A 23618-nucleotide genomic window follows, 5' to 3' on the forward strand; every position below is an offset into this window, starting at 1 on the left:
TTTCTTAAAAGCAATACAATTATAATTTATTTCAATATATAATAACAAATACAAAATAAAATCACAATCAGCCAAAACCAGTTTATATCACATACATTTCAACTTTTATATAAGGATATATATGATAAATACAGTTTTCATACAACTTATACAAGCTACCTAAAAGTTAATTAAACAAACATGAGATTATTTTTGTTTAATCTTATTTAGTTTTATGAAAATCGTAAAGCTAATGGCAGAGTATTTTCATTATACTATAATATGAAACACTTCAACAGTAAAATTTTGTATATTTTTATTACAGAATATTGGGGGAAAATTGGCATACATTGTTTGAGATTCATCATAAACTAATGGTGTGTACTTAAAACGAAGTGTATCATTTATACATACATAAAACTACATCTGGTAGTGTCGACTTCAATATAGATAAGCAGTCTTAAACAACGTAGACAATATTTAAAAGTGCTTCATATTATTTTAAAGTTAAATTTATATGTATTGCTTTACTATTGTTTCGACAAAAATGGATGACATTTGTACAATAACTATCTTACTTATAAACTCTGTATTATAAGGTAATGTACAAAAATTTGTTACAGAAATACATGTTGTGTTTCCAATTAGATTTCCTAAACCTTGCAGTGTAGTATGCACATGTTTTTTTTTCAAAACATTTTTCAAAACTTGGAAATGAATTAAATGTTTTTTTTGTATATTAGAATATTATAATGCATTTTCTGATTCAGAATGACTTCACTGGATTAAGTTCGATGTCCATAACACACTATGTTATGTTTGTCATAAATAATGCATTTGTGTTCATTTTCAGTCAAATAATACACTGCGTTCCTAAAATAGTCTTACTACATTATCATCTTAAATCTTTAATATGCTGTGAAAAACTGTTTTGCATAAAAAATTGTTGATATATATATATTTTTTTTTTAAATATTATACCATTAAAGACATTTTTGCACATGGTCCTTTTTAGCGAAATCTAGAAACAACACAAGAATAACAGTAAAGCACTGTTTAAAAGGGATCTTAATTGTCCAGTGTCCATTACGCACTACAAAAACCAAGATGAGGTCCACTCTAATTTTTTTTCTTATCAACTGACCACACTCTGCAACGTTATGCTGACAGTCAATCAGTTACGAGTTCTTTCTTTTTCAGTATGTCACATTCACAATAGACAAACACTGAAGATGAATTGGCTCCATTTGCTATAAAATATAGCGTCAACCCAGTCTGCAATGACTTTGGCATTTGGTTCAGGTTACGCAACATAGTTGTACTCATTTGAATTATCTTTGTCCCGCTCCATATAATCCCTATCTATAAGAGATTCAATTCGTTTTTTCAAGTCGGCAGGCTAAAAAGATATTTATTATTATGTAATATCTGTTACTAAACTACATTTAATATATGAATTAATCTGTGTTTCATTTTATACTATGTACATACCTTCACAGGGAACTTCAATTGATTGTACAATTCACTAATCAACAAGTTGTGTGTAAGTGTTTTTCTCATTTTCATAATTCTAACAATAGCTGCATCTATTTGATATTGTCTGTCCTGATAAACTCTTTCTTCTGTAGCTTTCTGTTCTTCGTTCTAAAGAAAAAAATAATGACCCGCTTAATATGAATTGATCCTAGAAAATGTAAAACTTCAACTTTTCCAGAATAATTCCCACCGTTTCTTTCATTTGAATTTGGTTTATTTTAATTCTAAATAATTTATTTGTAAAGTCTGCGTTAAACACAAATCTATCATTATCCGCGACATCTCTTCCTCTTGGATTCTTTTTTAATACCCTAGCTTTCCCACAAGCTAAAGATTGCAAAGTTCTCCTAAGTTCACCATCTTCTATATTTGTCGCTGCTTTTATGTCTTCCAGGGACAAATTATCAGAATCGTTGAACATAATTAACACTAATGCTTGAAATAGCGATACTTGAAACTCTTTGTTACCCTATTATAAAATTGAAATAAAGTGATGTAATATATATCTGGTAAGTACCATTGAGATATTAAAAATAGTTCTTATTAAACGTTAAAAGTACCTGATTGAACCATGCTTTTAATACACAATGTCCTAGAGTAGGTTGCCATTGCAATTTCCTACCACTATGTTTTCCCAAGTAAAATTTATTAAATACATCTTGGTATTGGACCATTTCTGGTGGTAATGTTACTTCCATCACTGGATATGTTGGCCAATAACCCATTGTTAGTATTGAAACAGTTAAATCCAAATTACTCGCAGATAACTCATTTTGTAAATTTCCTGCATACTAAATGATAGAAAGGATTTCCATATTTAGCAAATGAACATCATGTTTTATGCATATTGAAAGCTGAATATAATCTTTATCGTTACCTGTTTGAAGGCAATATTAATATCTTTACTGAGTTCCATATCTTTAAACATTCCTTCCAATTTACTGGTAAAACCTCCTCCACATTCTTGCTTCAGTTTCGACAGCATGGACTTTTCAGCATCAACAGAAGCCGACTTACCCACTAATAAACGCTTAGCCAAATCCTTTTTATAAAAAGCTTCAAATACATCTTTCCCGTGTATAAATCTAAACAGTACCATAATTTTATCTAACAATCTTTCTAATTCTTCCTCAGTTGCTTCCTTATTACCAGCTCGCAACTTGCAATCAACAAACTTAGCTGTAATTAAAAATTATCCATTCACCAATGTCATGAGGAATTATAAAGATACTGTATTTATATAAATGTATAATAGTTGAAATTACCTATTAACTCAGCTGGCTTATTTGCTCGTTGATTAATAAAAGCTTCAAAAGCTTCTTTTAGACTATTCGCAAATTTCTCGTTTTTGTGGAAACACGCATTAACTATATTATCCATTTTATCTTTAAAATCCAAAAGTTCTTGAACCATAGTCTTATCTTTTTCTGGATCTATAACTATGGTTTTACCCTTTTTCTATGAAGATTGAAGCAAAAATTTAATTATGGTTCAAACAATCCACTTATCAGATACAAATATGGTGAATACCTTTATATAGGAATTGAAACTCAAACAAAGTTCTACAAGGCCATTCTTAACTCGACTATACAAATTATAAAGTAAAGATAAATCACTAATTCTATTCTCATCCAACAAACCACTTAATCCTTTCTGTAAAATGCTGGTAATATGCTCGGATAACAATTGTTTTTCTACTGTATGAATTAACGACCATCTGTAATTTTCAATCATCAATATTATATACAAGAAGTACTAACAACCAACGTTAAAATGATTATTACATACTTTGTAGATGCGTCAAGGTAGTGCAACAAACGTTCATTTTCTTCTTGAAGTCGTTTGTCTACATGAGCTAAGTACTCTGGGACATCATGTTCATTCATTAATCTTTGTCCTTCTGCAGCATACAATCTTTCTGTAGCTACTAGGAACCTGTAAAAATAAAAAAATTAATAAGAGAACTTATTTCAATGCACATTGATAAACAATGCTTTCAAAAGAATCATACTTAGTTTCAAAGGCATCTTGGTAAATTTGTAGATCTGATAACATTCGTAGTAATGATTTAAGAAGTGTTCTGTCTACTGTATCACCTTGCCGTTCTTTCTCTATGAGCATAAGTAACCCTTCTACTGTACGTGTCTGAACCAAATTATTCAGTACGATATATACTCTAAATAAATGTAATCCCATATCCCTGAAATTACGTTTATAGCAATTAAGGAAATATCAATAAGGCCTAATATTTATAGTCAGATGTAAACTACTTACCAAATGGACAAAATACTCGGATTTTGTAATACATATGTTCTATCCAGGTATAGAAAAATACTCCTAATCATAATCATTTGTCTACAATGCGATTGCCAACATTCATTCATCTTTTTCAAGAATATATGCCTGTCCATGGATTCTGCCAAAAATTGTTCTATATTAGCCTGAACATGAGCTTCGGTTAGCCTCGTCAGCTTTGTGTACAATGTAGATGCCATTTTGTGATTACACATATTTTCAACAGCCTGGTAAAGTTCTTCCAACGAATAACGAATACTCTTACTGGTTTGTATGGCAATTACAGCTTCCTGTAACTTCTCCCATGTTTGTTCTTGATAATTTTCAGGTAATTTCGGCTTATCTAAATAAAATTTACACTATTAGCACCCATTCGCCTCTCTGCATTTTTTATACGAGTTTTACTATAAAAAATACAAACAAACATAAAAGGAATTCAAATAATTTTATGCTCCCTTTTAAACGAGAGACATTAAAAAATACGACAACGAAAATCAAGTTTATACGTCCGATTAGAGATGATTACAAAAATAGTTTGTTCATATTTATTTTTGTATTAGTCATTCGGAAAAGAAAGAAAGAAATGAAACCGTGCAAGCGGACATCTTCAATCAATTACACAATCATTGGAATTACGAAAGTTCTGGAAACCGTACAAAAAAAAGATCAAATAACGCATCTTAAAAACATTTATCCATTTTCAGTTTTCTTGAGTCATCGGTTAGGTTATGTCAGTCTCGTATTATTAATCCTCATCAGAATGATCTTATCCTTGGCCGAATACATAAATACATGTTATGAAAGAAATGTTGCAATTCACGTACGGCTCGGTGCCAACGATAAATTATATACAGGACAAATTTCATCGCGAGTCAGTCACCAGCTGATTTTGAGGTTAGGTCGTCCCGTGATGTCGCTTACTTTTAAAGTTTTTGATGACGAGTTTTCTGGCGGTGCCTGTCTTCGCGCTCGCCAAGCTCGGTGAAATCTTATTGACGCCATTCGGGTTCCCGACAGTCAACGCCGAGAAATTGGCCCTCTTCTGCGTGTCCGTCGTGGCCGAGGCTGTGTCCGTCATGTTTTCAATACCGTCGATCCCCGTGACCGGAACGGCGGACAGCTTGCTGCGTTTCGCAGCACCGACGTTCACCAGCGCTGCGTGATCGGCGGCTGTCCTTTTCACCTGTGTTGTGGAGACCAGAACCTGAGTTCCTCCGAGCCTAGACATATGCACGCATCACTCGGTCGCCGGTCCTCAGCACTCGGAAAACAATTTTCCACCGAGAAATTCACAACCGATTCTCCCTCTACCGTTCTACCTTTGTCCCTGTGCACTCCGACAAGCGGAAAAAACTTATTTATCCACAGATACTGCTTATGACGAGACTCTTGCGAACAATTGGCGATCGCCGCGCACGCGTTTCGCGTTTACCCGGCGCGCTCCGCGTGCTTGCCGCGCATCTTAAACCGCTTATTCTTTTCTGTACATGTTTTCGCACTTTACCAAATACTAAATTTTATACTAACACAACAACTAATGCTTATTTTAGGGAATCGTGATTCTGATTTATTACATTGCTAAATATATTTTCTCATATCTTTTTTATTTATAGGCTCAATACCCTATTTTAGAAGCAAACGGCTAATAGAATATGTGTAACAGACATATTTTCGAACATGATAATTTATGTGATTTGTACATATCAAGGAAAATGTGTATTGTAGGATATTATACGAAGCGAAGTAGGAAGAATAGAATATTTTCCATTGATCATGTATTAGAAATTTATTTTATCCAGATATACATTCATTTCTCTTTGTAAAATATTTACAATTGAATAATGATACATCACATATAGGCAGAAATATTGTACCAGAATAGATTTGAGTTACTCTCACTTATGGAAAATAGAGATTTTGATCTACATTGTGTTTTAATTTATAGCCATTCGTAAAATTCCTTACTTTTGATAATATATAGGCTTAGTAACATGTTCGATACATTGATAGTGCAAAATCTTAAAATATGCAATACATTTTCATATCGAAATACGATCCGACTGACCAAAAAGATTATAAAAGTTTATACATGTGCGTGTAAAACTGGTTAACATTTCTCTACAACATATACATGAAAATATGTTGATAATTATAATTCTGAATGAAAAAATGCAAGAAATGACATGCATATTCTACGTCTTGGATAAATATATAAGTCAAAGTAACAAAGTAGAAACGAATAAAAAAAATATCTTTTATAGCATTAATCAAAGAAATAAATCTTATTTTGTTGTCCATTATATACAAATATATCGTCCATTTCGTCTATTTAAACGACTAATTTATATGTCACGTTCTCACTATGCTTAATATGCTGATAAAATGTGTGCATTCAATTTGTTAGCTTACAATACTTTCTGTTAAGAACCTACAATGTCGTTTGCAATTAAATTAATGCGGTAACAATCGCATTACCCATCACTTTTTACATACTTTGTTAGATATACTGTACAGTACTCAATCAAAAAAATACGTATGGTATCAACTATGTACCCCTAAACATGTAAATTGCTTCTGAATTGGAGATTATACATCTAAAATGCTACAGTTCTTTAAAAATTATTATAATACTAAAAGTAGAACATTTCCCATTAACTACAGGCTGTTCTTTTAGTTTACAAGAGAAGAATGATCTGGAACAATTTTATTAGATGCTTCAAAAGAATCGACCAAAAAATCCTTTCTTCTGAATCTCTTCGTCAATATTTTCGGATTTAGTCGCTCTCATAAAGATGCGATCGATATCTTTAAAAACCTCTTTACTCGATTGAGCTGCGTTAACGTAATAATGAATTCCTCGTAAAGCATAATAATCAACCAGAGGTTGAGTTTGTGTATGATATACCGCTAATCGCTTCTTCAATGCATCTGGATTATCATCAGATCTTCTTGTTAATGGCTCCCCAGTGATCTATTAAGAATAAATTGACTTACTATTTAATTCAACTTGATTATTATAACTTATTAGACATAGTTGTTCTTACATCGTCTTTCATAGGAACCTTGGGTGGAGCAAACTCTTCATGGTACGATCTACCGCTTGCAGTATGTATCAGACGGCCAGTGATTCTTTTTATTAATAAATTATCATCGATTCCAAACTCTATTACAGCATCTAATTTGGTTTTTCTTTTCTGCAGCATATCATCTAGCTATTAAAGAAAATTGATAAAATATAAATATATTTCGTATTACTTAAATGTAATGATTTTTTAAATGTGTAGTAGAATATTTCTAAGATGCTTTCACTCTTTTTTTTTGAATGTCATTTCAAGGTCAAACGATCCACTCAAGCCAAACAAAAATATAGAGATAATTATTACTGATAACAGCTGAAATTCATTTAAATGTTATTAAGAACAGATAAAAAAACAATGGACATTTGAATATTGAACTTTCGTTATCAACTTACTTTTTGAGCTTGGGGAACACTTCTGGGAAAACCATCTAATAAGAAACCACGTTTGCACTCTGGCTTGTCCAAATTTTGGTCAATCAAGTTGACCACGAGATCATCGCTGACTAATTTACCTTCGTCCATTATTTTCTTAATTTCTACTCCTAAAGCAGATCCAGATTCAGTCTCTGCTCTGAGCATATCGCCTGTAGCTAGGTGACATACACAATATCGTTGCTTGAACAATGGAGCCTGAAGAATTATAAATATTTAATTAAAAGATACAGAAATATTTGGGCAAAAAAGCTTGATAACCATAGCCAAGGATATATGATGTTGCAATATTTAAATGAAGAATGATTGTAATATTTTTCAAAAAACACAATTTTACCTGTGTGCCCTTGCCACTACCAGGTGGCCCCAATAAAACCGCATTAATTCCTCTTTTTGGAGCTTCTTTCGGTAATTCCGGAGTTTCCTTCGCAACTGTTTCTGTTCGCGGAGCCATATTTTATATATCAAAGTTTCTTTTAGTAAAAATGTAAAATACGATCTTTCTAGATAATACTTATGTCAAAGTTCACTATCAAGAGTACATATCACTGTTCCGAACAGTGTAATTATCGAGTACCATTAATTTCTACTGAATCCTCCGTAATCACGCAACGCCGTGGGTTTTGATACGCGTGCAACACTCGCTTCATCTATCGTTCGTTTTTTAAATTACTATCGAATCGACTTGTTTCCGTTTAAAAATTTAAATTTAAATTTAGAAAATATAATTTATTGTGTAACTATTTGTTTGTTAGTATACGAACACTGTGTAAATTAATAAATACTCTTATCTTTTTAATAAATGTAAAATAATATATTCGAGGGGATAACAATAGAAGTTGGTGGAAAATTTGTTTGCCTCTAGAAATGTTTGAATTAAAGATATTCGTGTTTATATTAGTATCTTATTTACTTAAAAATTATATTTCATACTTTATTTTTATAAAAAATAATTAGTTTGTTCGATCAAGTATATTTTTCAGATATACTAGAAATCAGAATGATTAAAAATGTGGCACAAATATATTATTTCTATAATTTAAATGTATATTTATCTTATTACATAATTTTTACAAATATATAAGAAATATATCGAACAAAATACAATATTAATCATACAATATACAATATTTGTAACATATCTCAACACCTTAATTAATAAATAAATGCTAATGACTTGTGTAATTACTCATTTAATTGCAATTATTATAACACTAATCACAGTGCCATCTTTACAAAGAGAGTGAACAGAATTAGAATAAAAAAAGAAGACACTACATTTTTAATGACAACCCTATTTCTGTTTCTTCTTCATTAAAATAGCTTTAAAAATTTCTATCTCAACATTGTAAAGATACAGAAAAATGTTAGCGTTCATATTTTCTTTAAGTATGTAAAAATAAATTTTATTAAATTTACTATAAAGGAACAACCAAAGGAACCGTTCATTAAATGTTGTAGTTAATGATGTAACTACACTTCAGTTTTTGTAAATTAATGTGTGTCTTAATATTTCGAAGAAAGCTAGCATTGCTAATTATCTTATACAGTAGTTCTATTAATATTGTACAGAGCGAATATATGCTCTATAGAAGTTTGCTGCTTATCAGAATTCTAAAAGGAAGTATGTTAACATTGTTTTATTCATGTCAAAAATTATTACTATATTCGTTATAAGTTCAAAATGGAATCTTTCCACAAAGGGCGTGTATTTATTGTCTATATGTTAATTCAACGTTGTCTACAAAAAATTTTAAAAACTCGAACATCACTTTATTCACTTATACTAGAACATGTATTGTAATGGAAGAAACAATAAAAAGAAATTGTTTAAAATTTTAAGTTACATACATAGGGTGAAATGAATAATTGTACTATGTAGCATACAGCACAACTCATTTTATACTTGCTTTTCTTTAATGTTGAAATGATAAATAATTAAAATTATTTTCGTAAATGTATAACAATATTCAACTTTTATTATCATGCACATAGAACTAGTGCATATAGAACTCCTTGAATACTTTTAAAATAAATTGCAAACTGGGAATATAAAATAATAATGCACTTTGTCTGGTTAAACCCTATAACTAGTTAATATTAGGACGGCGTGGAAATGGATAAAGACGATAAATTAATTACAAAATTAATATACTCAACGTAATAACTGACATTAGCTATCTTAAGTTAATAATACCTCCAGTTCTGTATCTTACCAAAGAAAAGTGCAAAATTTTCTTTGGTCGAATATTCACATTATGTTTCAATTAAACATTGAAAATGTATCTATAAATTATATGTATATCTGTGTATGCGCGCGCGCATGGTGTGTATTTAAATTATGGAGATGCGTTTATTATGATATTCAAGTATAATCATTACAACATGAATTTATTTTAATAATATTTTTAGTATTAAAATAAATTATTTGTACTCAATATGTGTACCTTATGATCACAATAGAATTTTGTTATATATAAATAATATATAAGCTACATTTAATTAACAGTTGTCTAAGTAATATAAATTATGTAATAATGGATTCATGATTTTTACTTGTAAAATAAACACAATTATTGCACTCTATGTACCTACAAGAAAATGTTAATTCTTAACAATTTCCTAATTTTTTTCTGCATTCATATAAAGTTTTAGTACAAATTACAATATTATACACGTTTCATTATCATTAAATACTTAAGATATTAACAGATTATTAGCTCTGCTAAAATCGAAATTGCTTCTTTTACTAAAATGTTTCCTTCTATATTTTCTTACAATCAGTGTTAAATATTGCACAATACTTGGTGTTAATCTTTTATTTTCTAAAAATCTTGTGTGTATGTTATTTATTTCTTTGCAATTATCTGCTTTCACTTTATTTAAATATTTTTTAAATAAGTTATTTATTAATTACTAAAATAGTTACTAATATCAAGCTGTTTGGTCACAAAGACTTATTAACAATATGTTCTGTGTTCTAGCTATACTCATATAACAACAAAGTACTTCCACTAAGTTTTTTATAATTCATTTACAGAAGTACCAAATAAATATTTGTTCAGCATATCTCAATTTAAAAAATTCTTTGATCACTTTTCGACAGTTTGCAAATATTCTAAATTCGCTTTCTTTTCTAAATATCAAGATAAAATCTTAATACTGTTGTATTGTATTATTTGTATGAATAAACAGATGCACATTTGCAAAGAAACTTACGTATTTAAATTATGTGAATATAAAAACAATACATTCGATTTTATTTAATAACTGTACTCAAATTTTCAGTATATGAAAAGTATTGCAAGCATTATTAACAAATTACACTGAACAAAATGATCCCAAGTCTTATATAAACTTTGGAAGTTTTGCATACGGCCAAGTGGCATGTAGGCTTTTAAGTATAGATAAATTTTATAGTTTATACTTCCATGCAAACTTTTGCAAATATGATAACAGAATTATATAAATGATTGTATTTCATTGTAGTCGTTTTTGTATTAGTATTACAGTATGTAACATTACATACTACATTTGCATTATCCGTAGCAATCTTAAATCACGTAAATGCAAATATATGTGTATATGATATTAATTCGCTATCGAAACTCGGTTTGTACAATTCTATAAATGTTATTCTCTTTGTAAGAATAAATCTAATAATCAATATATTTGTTTCATAAATACATATTCTAGTTTTTTCACATAAAGATTTTACGTCAACAAATTTTCTGGAGTGCACTTTATGTAATCAGAAGTGTATACAATTTCCATCTTATTTTCTGACATCTTATTAAAAAAATTGCCAAATATTTCTTTCGAATTAATTTTCATGTAACTTCAACTAAAAAATTTACTGTTATTATAATCGCTGAGTGATTAATCATATTAATCAAGCGCATATTGCTACGTCGAATAGAGAACGTTGCATTGAGAATAACAAATTTAATACGATGTATATAAATTACTGGTTGCGTTTTATGCAAAATTCCAAAGTCTTCCTCGTACCTTTTATATTACAAAAGCCTCCATATGCAATTTTTAATACTATAACAATCGATACTCATCAACGAGACAGTTGGGGGCTAACACACTAGGAAAAATCTAGTGTGTTAGGCGCCTGTTTCATATGGTCTCTTGGCTATTAACCGACTGAGAGCTACGCGAAGTTTTTCGATTAATTGGTTCCATGTAAGCCGCAGGTGCCCATCCTTCTATTTCAGTACCTATCAATTTTACAAACCACCAGCCAGCACAACCGACTTTAAGAAGTTCTAGATTGTCTCCCTCGCGCATAGTCACCTCCGATTGGCCAACTGCACAATAATCAGCTAATGCTATGTATCTTCCACCCTAATTGGATACAATTTTCGTATGGTGTTAACTTTATCTAACTAATTGACTAATCTACATTAGAAAGCATAAATGGAGATACATTCGTGTTGAATATTTGTCTACATTCAGTCACAAAAAGTGAGAATATTCTTCTTGATTTACACGTATCTTCATCAATACTTCTTCGTGCAAATTAAATATGAAAAATAAAGATACTTACAAGAGCTGGACCGGCATTTTCACTGAATGCATCTTCATCGTCGGTGTTACTGTTTTCTGAACTCCAAGCAACATCGTCTTCTGTTGATTGTGAAACATCTGTGATATGCGATATAACGCTGTTACCGTCCACCGAGAGTGTACGCAGAGATCCAGATACACTCCCTTGAGCTTCCCATGAAATCGTTTGTCGTAATGGTCTGGAAATATTTTATACAGAAAAGAATTAATTTTGATGCGAAAATTTGAAATTCGAAACGTAAAAATATGTATCATACTTATGATTGGTTTTTCCAAGAGCAGAATTTTGTTTTCCCTTAAGTTCTGCTAACTGAGACATTAAAACGCCTTTAATTTGACGCACCCAGGACTGTTTTACTTCGATAGTCGATGCTTGTATCGTATGAACTTCAGCTCTACCCTGAAGCCAAATTTCAAATCGCCTTGCATCACCCTTGACCGATTCCGTGAGTCCGATCTGTGACATCTAATACAAACGTATTTATTTGAGTGTAATCCGAGAATTTTCATAAAAATATTAATAAAAAGACATCTACCTTTAGATATCTCTTAAAATGGTATGTAGCTTTATTGTGAGCTTGCGGTTTACTATGCTTACAAAATATAAGAGCCTTCTCGTACAAGAAAATATGGCGCTGAGATGGCTTTAACCTGAGAAGACGTTCTCGTTTACTGCTACTCCATACACTGAAAGAGCCTTGTAATAACAGCTCACCCTGTGCATTTAAATCACCCTGAAAGTAGTAATATAAATTTTTACTTTACTATCGAATAATAATAATGAGATAATATCAAACATTATACTTACACCGAATCCAGTAATCGCAGTTTGATGCATGCTATCATTAACACATTTTAATACAACAAGCATGCAATCTAAGGCTTCTTGTAGTTCAGTACAACAAGACGGTTCATCGCTATATTTTAAGAGATCTTTTAATAATAACTGATATTTTGTTATACGTTGTACAGGTTTCAATAGGTATGCCGCAAGAGGTAATTTATGACCAAGTCTCTGTTGGCACGTTACAAGAAACTGCAGTTCATCTTGTATCTGTTCTCGTAATCTTTCCGATCTTTGGATATTTTGACAATAGTAACTGTATAGTCTGAAGAATACTTCACGCTGAAAGTGTATATACTGTTTATAAATCCATTTTTTACAATTATAAAAATCTATAATAGCCACGCTTACCCTTTGTACAAAACATAATGCAACAAGTTCTGTATTTGAAATACAGTTTTCTAAATCTCTTAAAAATGTCTCTCCATGAAAAATGTAAATATCTTCTAAATTGCCAAATAAAATATCTCCTTTGCCTACTAACGCTGGCGGTATTAAGTGAGCCATTGCTTCATTCGTTAATTCCATTTTGTACCCTTTGATTATAGAACCTAATTCAGCAACATAGATTCGTTCAGTTTCAACAAGTTCGGCCAAAACGTGGCCACGCTTTAAGCGTAAAGCTTCTATATCCTTAGATTCATTTTCTGGCGATGAAGATTCTCCTTCTATAGGACTCATCTCCATCTATAGCAAATTAAAATTACTTGTAACATAAGAGACATCAAATTGAAAAAAATAACTATTTACCTTTGGCATAGTGTTAGCTTTTTTAAGAATTCGTCCAGGCTTTACAGTTTGAGGCAGTGATTGCATTGGTTTAACTGGCTCGGGTGTAACTGTTTGAACTGGCCTTGTTGGTTTAATCAATTGTTGCTTCAATGTCATTATTCTTTTATCGCACATCAAAGATACGTCTTCTATTCTTTGCAAGACCTAATAAAATTATTTTAGAAAATGAGATATTTCGTATTAATATCACAGCAAATCTTACTATTTAGAATAAACATACTTGAGTGATTAAGGCTTTTGTTTCGGGCATTACAGAATCTTGAAAAATACATCTTGGATGATGAAATTCTTCTGCCGCTTCGATTAACTCTTGCAACTCTTGAAGTGCTTGATCAGCTGGTGTTGTGTTATTTTGTGATGCAAGTAACTCTATTCCACGTGTACACCATGTGTTTGCCTATTTATTTAATGCAGAAACGGATTCATAATTTGTACTTAATTTAAAAGAAATTCTTTTCTATATTTTTTCTGATAATATCAGCAGGTTACCTTGTCTATACGTTCCATGAGTTCTCTACACTTAGTCAACATGTGTAATCGCCTTTCTAATCTTTGACTTAAAATGGTACAAATTCTCTGTAATTCCACACACTTAGGTTCTACGACATCCGTTGGACACTGATGCCTTCCAGATAGTAATTGTTGACCAGCTGATATAACTTCCTCTGCTCGCTCTATGTCTCCCTATAAATGTATATAATTTTATTGATGTTTAACAAGAATCGAAAAAACATTAACAAGAAAACTACAAACAGTAATTGAACTTTTCTTTGTCGATTCATTGTTCATCTAAAAAAGTATTCCAAAAAAAAATGTACTATCTTACGTGCAGTGCAAAGTGAGAAATAACAATGATATTCATTCTCAAAGATCCACCATGCTAATACAAAACATGAATTAAATCCCTATTTTTTTTTAATATTTAAATAGAATACTTCTAACATTTCAAATATGCATCTCATTACATGTGATGAACGAATATTATAGAGATTTAATTCACAAACCCATAAAAACCGCTAAAAGTAATACTTTCTTTTATTTTAATATCTCAAGATATAGTAAATACAGAATTTAAATGTTGAAATACTAAATTATTATCACTGTGTTTAAAAATGTAAATCTATTACAAGATATATGTATTTTGTTGAGTGGATTGCTTACCAAGACCCAAATCCACATGGTATGCAACAAATAGGACTATCGACAAAATGAGGAAAGCGGTGCAAAGTAACATTTGTGCATGATGTGCATTATATGTATATGCGATGGCATAAATATATTCAAACCAGAATTTTTTTGTATTGTTCGTATTTTATTAAGGTGTATACTATAATTGTATTATTGTTCTAATACATTGAAGCATAATACATAAATGTGTAAATCTGGTTTGAACATTATTCCTTGCTGCTTTAAATGCATTATGAACATTCCCGAACTTAAAGTCGAAATATTGTATCATTCTTATTTTCTTAGTTGTACAGTTTCATTAATCGCACATATTCAGAATTGATACATGTTAACAGTTATTCTAATACAATAATGATATTTTTATTGTATACTAAATGTATAGCATATAAATGCTATCCTCTGTTGTTCATGAAAGAATATAATTTTTATGTATTTCTGTTACTTCGCGTCATAATTTAGAACAAATATTTTATTTAACGATATACTATGATGCAAGAATTAATGAAATAAAGATACATACTCTACATATTCTCTGAAATGCTGTTGTGTCTAATAGCAGTTGTTCAACTCTTGCTTGGGTTTCTCCGACTTCCGTCATGTCTTCTATACTTTTTAAATGTTGGTCCAAAGTTGCTTGTAATTCTCTAAAGTCAGCTTCAAATTGTCTCAAAGCTAGGCAGTGTCTCAAACGAGAACTATGATGCGACCAAAATAAGTCAAATGTACGTTCTGTTTCTTCTAGCTGAACAAGTAATCTAAACATAAAAAGTAATATATAACATCCCTTTAAATGCATAGTTATAAAATATACTGGTTACAAATTAAACCTTTCTATTGCTGCAACATTTCCTAATCTATCAGCAGTTCCCTTGCCGGTTAATTGCCGTACACTGTCCAACAATGCTTCACCATGTCTTGCAGCACTAAGGATTTCTTCTTTTAATTCATTATACTCAACTTGTTGTTGAGATAGTAGAGCCGTGGTCGCAACGGTATTATTAGGAAATTCAATTTCGGCTAGACGCCGTGTGAAAGAATCTAATGCGAGAGACACGTCTTGTGTCATTGATGAAAATTTTTCTAAACTCTAAAAATGAAAATAAACATTTAATATAAAATAATTCTACGCTATTTCTTACTACATTATGTAATCTTACAATTCTGTTTTGTATCCAAGTATGATGGCAATACGGCAGAGTACCACCAAGTTGCTCGGTTAGCTGATCCGTCTCTATAAACTCATGAAGCTCAGCAACGTTTGCTAAAAATATAACTCTGAATTTGAAATCCTCGCGAAAAAATTTATTAGTAACTTCAGAAATAGCCTTTTGTAAAAATCCAGCTGGACGTAGAACATATGCTATGTGAACTAAGCCAGGAAAGAAGCCCTGAAAAATAAGATTGAATAAATATGTTTGGTCTTATCATAGTATCTCTTATTATATCATAATTATATTTTCTAATATTTATATTTACAGAAATTTTTAACAAGACTGTTTTCACAGAATTCCACTTATCGTTCCTTCTGTCAATGATTAAATGAAATCCAAGATCAGCTTCTTGTAAACTGAAAATGATAAATCATACTTTTACAAAATTAAATTGTATAAGGTACACTAATAATTTTATAAATACAGAAAACTCACGTTGGCACAGAAGTAAGGTAGAGCATGAGACGTTGATAATCCAACTCTGATAAGTTATGAAAATTACCATTATCAGGAAAAGTAATTATAGGACAACCTTCTCGAGTTTTTCCTCCTATATACATATATATAAAACATATAATTAAAAACAAGGGCTACCAATTTAATATGTAACTTAAAAACATTAACTGCATTTAATTTAAATTACCTGCTATAATAGCGTACTGTGATTGAAGAAGGTCTGCAACATCTCGAATTGCCAAATCTCCGTTCTCGATCTCACCAGTCATACTCTCTACATCTTCTGTAAAACATAAATTTAATTGAATAACATTAAATGTATTTAATAATAGCATAATACAGATTATATTTATGCGTGTAATATAAATTCATGGAATATTATGCATTTAAAATATCACACCTTATAACATTTACATTTATAACATTTTCAGTTTTCATACTAGGGATATATATAGTGTAAATCATATAATTGTCAACTTATTAGTGAATAATCTTTATTACTGGAAAATATATTCAGTACACTTTTCAAGATACCATTAATTAATATAATTCTTACAATATAGAATTACTGTAACTGTATACAACTGGTTAAAGAAATCACTTAAAACAGGAAATTGTTCTATGATATGTATTACAATCTTTATTGACGTTTACTTATGCAATATTTACTGTATATAAATGTAAGACCTCAGAGTGCACTCAAATGACCTTGCTGACTCTAGCTAACTCAAACAGTTTCCTGCTGTACCTACAACATTTCTGCTGTAACTGTAAAACAAGAGGCTCTCAAACTTGAAATCAACATTACAAAGTATGATGAGATTTATTTTCAATAACAAAAGGAATTATTTTGAAATTGGCATAACAATTGAATTGTTTAGATTGATTATTATTTAATGTAGTAATACAAGAAAATAGATCATATAACAAATAATACTTGTAAAATATATAACATTGTAAAATGTTCTTATATATATTTTTTATCACTTCATAATGTATTTCAATTCCGTGAAGTATTTATAAATTGAAGAAGTTCAATTTATATTAATAACAAGTTGATATACTCATTAGGTTTACAAGTTTTTATTACTTATTACATTTATCAAGGATTTGAGAAACACTGTATTAAAGATTCCTTATTTCTTTGATTTACATGCTTGGAATTTAACTGTGATAAGAATTAATCCTTAAATTTATTATATACATAATCGTTATGCGTTTATTTCGATGAGAAAAGACACGTCTATAAATTGAAAAAATACAGAGAATTTATTGCGTGTATCTTTTATTACATATTTGTAATATATAAAACATTAACATAACACGATCACACATTATATTCTTAATTTAATTCTATCCAATAGAATAAAATATTTTGCAACAAAGTTTTATAAAACATGAATAGTTTGATCTATGTATATTCTTATTTTTCATTCCTAAGTACCTTTTTCACATTAAAATAGAGCATGAGTTTGTACAAAAAAAATCCTAAAATAAGCTAAAGATCATATACTCTACTATAATAGAGGAATATTATTATTGTATATCAATAAACATTTTTACGTAAAGAGTACCTGTATGATGAACAAGTACGTATCATTCTACTTTTAACAAATTTCATATTTACATAACTAATACTGCTATTTTAATAAAGAAGAATAACATTAATGTCATTATTGAACAGTTGAATAAGCAATGAGCAAATACTTATGTTTCATTGTGTGTTAAAAAGAATATAAAATTATAAATACGTCTTTTGTAAGTATTATCTACATAAATTTCTGTACTATGAAACACGAAATTCTTAGAAATAAAATTATTTCGAAAATGTAATATTCTTTTCTTAAAATAATTGTAAAACATAATAAAAAACGTCTATACATATAATACAAACTTTAATTGCATAGACAAAAACCATTGGTTTCATCACATAAACCATAAATTATTTCTTTAATATAAAGAGCAATGTTTAAAATATCGCGTAAATATTTATTGTGTGTGTGTATATATATATATATAAATATATTTTTACATATATTATTTTTTTAAATATATTCAAATATTAAATATAAAGATCTCTGTTCCTTAAATAGCATTTACTTTAGTTAAAGTAATAGGCAATGCTGGTTTATTGGCAAGAAGCCCAGTTGTAGTTATTTGATAACTCATACCGTCATGTAATTTGCTGACTGGTGTCAAGAAATAAGTATCACTTTGACCTGCCTCACTAGCAATTAATAAAGGTAATAAGGCACCATCCTCTGTTATTAAATCCGTTGACTTAGGTTCTTCATTAGTTATGTCTGTCTCCAAATCTATTTTATTACCACCTTGACTTTGAATACTTTGATTTCTAACTACAAATTCTAGCTTCGCAAATTTCACTTGCGGAAATTGAACTTTCATAAATCTACTAAAGGTAGAATATCCCATTATTTTTATGTTAGGCGATACTTTTCTACAATACTGTATGTATAAATCATACACTACTTTACGTGTAATATCAGGTGGTAAATGTAATGGTGCATTTTTTGCAACTTTAGTTTTTTGTTTCGCTTCTTGTAGTTCAATAAAACTTTTTAAGAACTCTGTAGCTATTTTATAAATGTCTAAGGAAAATGTATTGTGCGGAATCTTCCCATGATTGCCGTGAACTCGTGGTGTGACGCCATGAGTCATTAAGTGTTTCCTAATTCTTTTTATTTGATAATGTGTACAATTTTCTAAATATAAAAAAGCATCTAAACAAACTCTGCGACCTTGATACACGTATTGCGCACGCAATCTACGACGTTCTGTATGTCTTGCTGTCTCGTATGGATTTGTTAAGCATGCCATCGTAACGCCCATTAAATACATATCGTGTTCAGCCTTAGTTAACTCTGCAATATTTAGCCTATGCCTGTACACTGTCTCAGGATTTAATCCTTTGAAGCATTGGTCATCTTGACATTCGCATCCTCTCTTAAATCGTTCTAAAACTTGTATAGAACTGTCCTCTAGCTTTGTGGAATCGTAACTTGACTCTCCTTCTAGTTTAGATTTCTTCACTTTAATTTTTGTCACTGTCCTCTTTGGTTTGGGAGAAGTACGCACCATCTACAATGTTCAAATTTTTATATATAATGCAAAATGTACAACAATATTTTTTGTTTATACAAAGATTGAATATTAGATATTCACTTACTTCTTGCTTCGCTTGTGAGTATATCAATTCATCATTGACTATATATTGACAATCGGATACCTGCATTTTCTCATTATTATCATATGAAGTTCCTTTGGAATCAATCCCTGTTTGCACTCCCATTTTATTCTTCTCGCACAAATTAATATCCATACTCCACCAATTATTACTCAACAATGTGCTCACTAATACTTTCTATATATTCCGCTAAACATCAAGATATCAATGATGGAAGTGTATACTAACAGAAACATTTAAACACAACTGAAATAAAACAAAAAACTATTCGTGTATTCCGAATCAAACTATTGTAAACAAACAATCAGCTGATTACAATGTCACTTGTATGTATATGAACTAATTCTAAAATTCCCTTTAAATTGGCTCTCTTATGATTATTATAAAGTACAACTTATAAATGAATTTCGACAAACGCATCGAGATATTTATATGTATATATCTCTACGTTTCATCGAGCGAAACATCAAAAAAAAAATGCATTCGACATCAACAAGGTTGAGAATCGCTTATTCCCACGGATGGTTTTACAACTTTGATCTTTATGATACGTGGCAAGGCAAAGTTTACTTACCTTTTCTCAGCTTAATTTTTTAATTATCTTCGTAAAGTCAGTTACAGCATGTTTCAAAAGATACTGCATTTGCAACTGTGTGTTTTCGCGATACAGATTACTCGTTATTCTCAGTACACCGGTTAATATTATGAAGCACAGAGCTCAATGATATGGCGAACGTACTTCTTAATACCGCGTGGAGGGGATAACAGGTCCAGTGCCGTACGTACAGCCCGGTCTTCACGTTGCACTCGATTTAATACAGGTTGTTTCTAAAACGTATGCCTGCACTTTACTTCGGCCATTCTATTAACCGTTCGACGACCAAGATAGGTTGTCGATTATCGATATCATTAGTCTTGGAAAAAAAATGTGATTAAAAAATGAAAATTAACCCACCTCCGTTTTCTATGCGTCAGACATTTCACATATAGATTGCTTCATATGTTTCAGATATGATAACAAAATGTAAACAATCTTACCTGAATACTAAGAAACGATAAAAGGACTTAAATATAATAATAATAATTTATATTTGGTTTGTATTGGTCATCTAACTTTATTTCTATAAATATTTTATATTTCTGTGTGTATTCGATATAAAATGCACTTTGCGTGGAACAAAAATCCTACCCGTTGACATTATTATCTAATATAATAATATCAATTTTTTAGTCCTGTGAGTATCTTTTTTAATTTGTAATTACAACTGGATTCTACTTACATAGTTATTTCACATACGGTTAACTAAGTTCTATTGAGCACCACTGTGCATACTAAAAGGGTAGGGACACCCCTCCTCAATTTAGAGATGCAGACAACGGTTCTCCCTAATATAGCTTTTCGTCAATACGGTTAATAGGATACGCTGGTAAAGTTTAGTCACTTTAAGAACACCCTGTATATCGGAAAATTGTGTATCGTTGTAAAATGCCGCTGTACAGCAAAGCTTAAACAATGTTATCGGAATGGGTTGCGTAAATTTCTGCTGTTGTAAGTATTTAGACTAGCATGCGATTAACACGAATGTTACAATAAATACATTAAGTATTCTAAATACAACATACTTTATCATTAATCCGTAACATTCGAGCAAGTTCAATGATCAGCGAACATATAATCGCAAAAAGGCCTTACGTGAACACAGGTAACGTAATTAATATAAAAAAAAAAAAAAAAACAATTACGTACATGCAGAAGTACACGCGTATTTAGGTACGTGTCGATACATTTAAACGCATCAACCTTTTCTAAAACGAATGTTTATATAAAAAAAATATCAAATTAATTACGGGCATCGGATATCCATAACACATATACCTGCAACAGCCACATGTAAACAAACGAGACGTATCTATAAATCAATAATCTCTTTATAGTCGCAACGAACTCGTGAAAAGGATAGAACGGAGATCGTTTTCGCCGTACGCGTTTCTAATTTCAGCGCTGGTCAACGCTCATCCGTGTCGCATTAATTTACATGGTGCACATACAGTACAGTACAGTACGCAAAGAGATATATGTACGCGTGTAAATTCAAACCTGCACATTTGGTGGAGCAATGTTGATGGCAAGGGCAATTGCAGCCGTGCGCGGATTTTCGTCGTAGGATCATAACGTTTTCGGTTATTTCACAAATAGTTAATTACGGTTAGAAAATATGAAAATATTACGCGATGTTACCGGAAAGGTCAAACAGATAGTAACTTTATTTATCGTTAAACGTGAAATCGTTTCATTGCTGACGCAGCGAACCGGGTCAATTTGTCGCGTACATCAATTCAATGGAAACTCATGGTGATGCCGGCGGCGCTTGTTCACGTTCGATCATTACAGCCGGGTATTCCCCGTACACCCCAATGTTTCGTACAAGTTTTTTGACTGCCTATCACTCCGCGCAACGATTAGAAAACCGTGATCGAGAAACCGATTGCGACGCTGCATTGACCATATACGATCCGTGCGAGCGTGATTAACAGCGTGACGGACGGTATTTCTTTCGCGAGACTACTAAATGCATCTTGCAACCCTGCAGTTTTACAACTCGACGGCATGAGGGACCACGGCAACGGACGACGACCTCTATCGCAGCCCAACCGAGGTACACCGCCATAATGCCTCTCCACAGTGAAGGTAGAGACAAAATGGAACAACCAATCGCGGAAGACTCTATTCCCAAAGAGGGGTAGCTGCACGTGACTCGCAGCGTGTCACTGTCAAGCTGTACGATTAAATCGAAGCGAATTATAACTTTACTAATCGACAATGATTTTATCATTTCTATAATCTTCCGTTCAGAAGCGACTTACACTTTTATCTTTGTTTCATTGTGTCGGCACGTTGAGAAGTTAATCATAAAAATATTATTTTAATTCCTTAACAATGTAAACTAATTAGGCGCGATCGACGAGGAATAGAATTTCAACATAATCGTTATTTAAAGAAACTTCTTAATCCACGTAAAATCGTAAAATATATATTTCTCACGCTATAATAAATACTAATCGTACGATAGTGTACGAAATACATTTACATACAATTACGACAAAAAAAGCAAGCGTGTTATTGAAATTTTGAAAGGCAACAGGATGTCGCGTATAAAAATATTTAATACTAAGAATTTTCGAATTCAACCGTCGAGTCGAAACTTAATGCGCGTAGGTACTGTGGGCTTGAAGTACGTGTACTGGAGCCGTAGGTATCGCGTAAAAACGAGTACACGAAAATGTGCGAGGAACGCCCGAAAAATCAATGGATAACGATGGAAAAACGGTCGCATGTCCGTGCAGGAGGAAAATACACCAGCAATCGTATGAAAAGTTGGTGAGATTTCAAATGAAATGGAAATATACACGGCGGGACAGTTTCAGCGGAAACTTACCAGCATCCAAGATCTCGAGATCCAGGTTCCCACTTCGACTGCGACTGATATTACTGCTGCAAGCATGGTAGCTGGACCTGTGCGACTCCTCCATAGCACGGGAGGCACTGCGTTTAAACTGTTCGAGAAAACTGTCTATTTGATTCTCGATGCTAGTTGGTGAACTGGCCATTTTTTTCGCGCGCCACTCCTCGGTGTACGTCAACGTGCTGGAGACGGAAACGGGAGAGCTGATCTCATAAGTCAGGAGTTTTACGGGCGCCGGTGCACTGACTTTGTCTGAACGGCTGGCTACATTTTACGGGATCGAACGGCCTAGACCAGAATCGGGTGGACGATGGTGTGCGAGCGAACGTATCGCCGTAATTTTGACCGCTGCCCCGTATCTTCTCCCGCTACACGATGCATGTTTTGTTTGTCCGTCGAGGAACACCCGGAACTGAAACGACGCATCGCCTGCCGCAGCGTTTTCGCAGCAGGTGTCGCGAACGGCTGTAAAATTCGCGCGCATGGATTGTTCGGCTAGCATTTTACTGCGCCTGTTCGATGCAACCTCGACTTTGCATTCGATTGAAGCGGCGCACCAAGC

At 31.7% G+C, this 23618-nt stretch overlaps 4 protein-coding genes across 13 annotated transcripts; all 4 read right to left on the minus strand.

Annotated features, from left to right (window-relative positions):
* Window positions 1-280: 280 nt before the first annotated feature.
* On the minus strand, window positions 281-5228 carry Cul4 (cullin 4). Of its 3 annotated transcripts, none has more exons than XM_031984492.2 (11): window positions 4732-5228; window positions 3790-4153; window positions 3527-3715; window positions 3304-3450; window positions 3046-3232; window positions 2781-2973; window positions 2393-2694; window positions 2076-2306; window positions 1706-1984; window positions 1471-1623; window positions 281-1378 (listed from the first exon to the last, which is right to left on the minus strand). In XM_031984492.2, the coding sequence occupies exons 1-11, from the start codon at window positions 5036-5038 to the stop codon at window positions 1283-1285; spliced, it is 2448 nt and encodes an 815-aa protein (XP_031840352.1). In that variant the 5' UTR covers window positions 5039-5228; the 3' UTR covers window positions 281-1282. The 3 variants fall into 3 exon arrangements, with proteins under 3 accessions (XP_031840352.1, XP_031840371.1, XP_031840360.1); XM_031984511.2 differs by lacking the exon at window positions 4732-5228 and adding an exon at window positions 4401-4603; XM_031984500.2 differs by lacking the exon at window positions 4732-5228 and adding an exon at window positions 4232-4394.
* A 342-nt stretch (window positions 5229-5570) lies between these two features.
* On the minus strand, window positions 5571-7986 carry Ak2 (Adenylate kinase 2). Its single transcript, XM_031984534.2, has 4 exons — window positions 7659-7986; window positions 7283-7519; window positions 6855-7022; window positions 5571-6781 (listed from the first exon to the last, which is right to left on the minus strand). Exons 1-4 carry the CDS (start codon window positions 7773-7775, stop codon window positions 6527-6529), a joined length of 777 nt encoding a protein of 258 aa, XP_031840394.1. The 5' UTR covers window positions 7776-7986; the 3' UTR covers window positions 5571-6526.
* A 365-nt stretch (window positions 7987-8351) lies between these two features.
* LOC116431250 (guanine nucleotide exchange factor DBS) lies at window positions 8352-23493 on the minus strand. Of its 7 annotated transcripts, none has more exons than XM_031986391.2 (16): window positions 23030-23493; window positions 16575-16670; window positions 16367-16481; window positions 16197-16287; window positions 15878-16108; window positions 15548-15807; window positions 15241-15475; window positions 14022-14216; window positions 13753-13929; window positions 13491-13676; window positions 13092-13427; window positions 12705-13022; window positions 12433-12630; window positions 12154-12362; window positions 11877-12075; window positions 8352-11674 (listed from the first exon to the last, which is right to left on the minus strand). In XM_031986391.2, the coding sequence occupies exons 1-16, from the start codon at window positions 23199-23201 to the stop codon at window positions 11447-11449; spliced, it is 3246 nt and encodes a 1081-aa protein (XP_031842251.1). In that variant the 5' UTR covers window positions 23202-23493; the 3' UTR covers window positions 8352-11446. The 7 variants fall into 7 exon arrangements, with proteins under 7 accessions (XP_031842251.1, XP_031842287.1, XP_031842278.1 ...); XM_031986427.2 differs by lacking the exon at window positions 23030-23493 and adding an exon at window positions 17075-17157; XM_031986418.2 differs by lacking the exon at window positions 23030-23493 and adding an exon at window positions 17057-17149.
* Window positions 18351-20549, minus strand: LOC116431278 (uncharacterized). 2 transcript variants are annotated; one of them, XM_031986455.2, is made up of 3 exons: window positions 20167-20549; window positions 19575-19781; window positions 18351-19486 (listed from the first exon to the last, which is right to left on the minus strand). In XM_031986455.2, the coding sequence occupies exons 2-3, from the start codon at window positions 19725-19727 to the stop codon at window positions 18473-18475; spliced, it is 1167 nt and encodes a 388-aa protein (XP_031842315.1). In that variant the 5' UTR covers window positions 19728-19781; window positions 20167-20549; the 3' UTR covers window positions 18351-18472. The 2 variants fall into 2 exon arrangements, with proteins under 2 accessions (XP_031842315.1, XP_031842307.1); XM_031986447.2 differs by having other exon boundaries at window positions 18352-19486; window positions 19575-19838; window positions 20167-20547.
* Window positions 23494-23618: the final 125 nt, after the last annotated feature.

This window comes from Nomia melanderi, chromosome 3, assembly GCF_051020985.1.
Source record: "Nomia melanderi isolate GNS246 chromosome 3, iyNomMela1, whole genome shotgun sequence".
NCBI lineage: Eukaryota > Metazoa > Arthropoda > Insecta > Hymenoptera > Halictidae > Nomia > Nomia melanderi.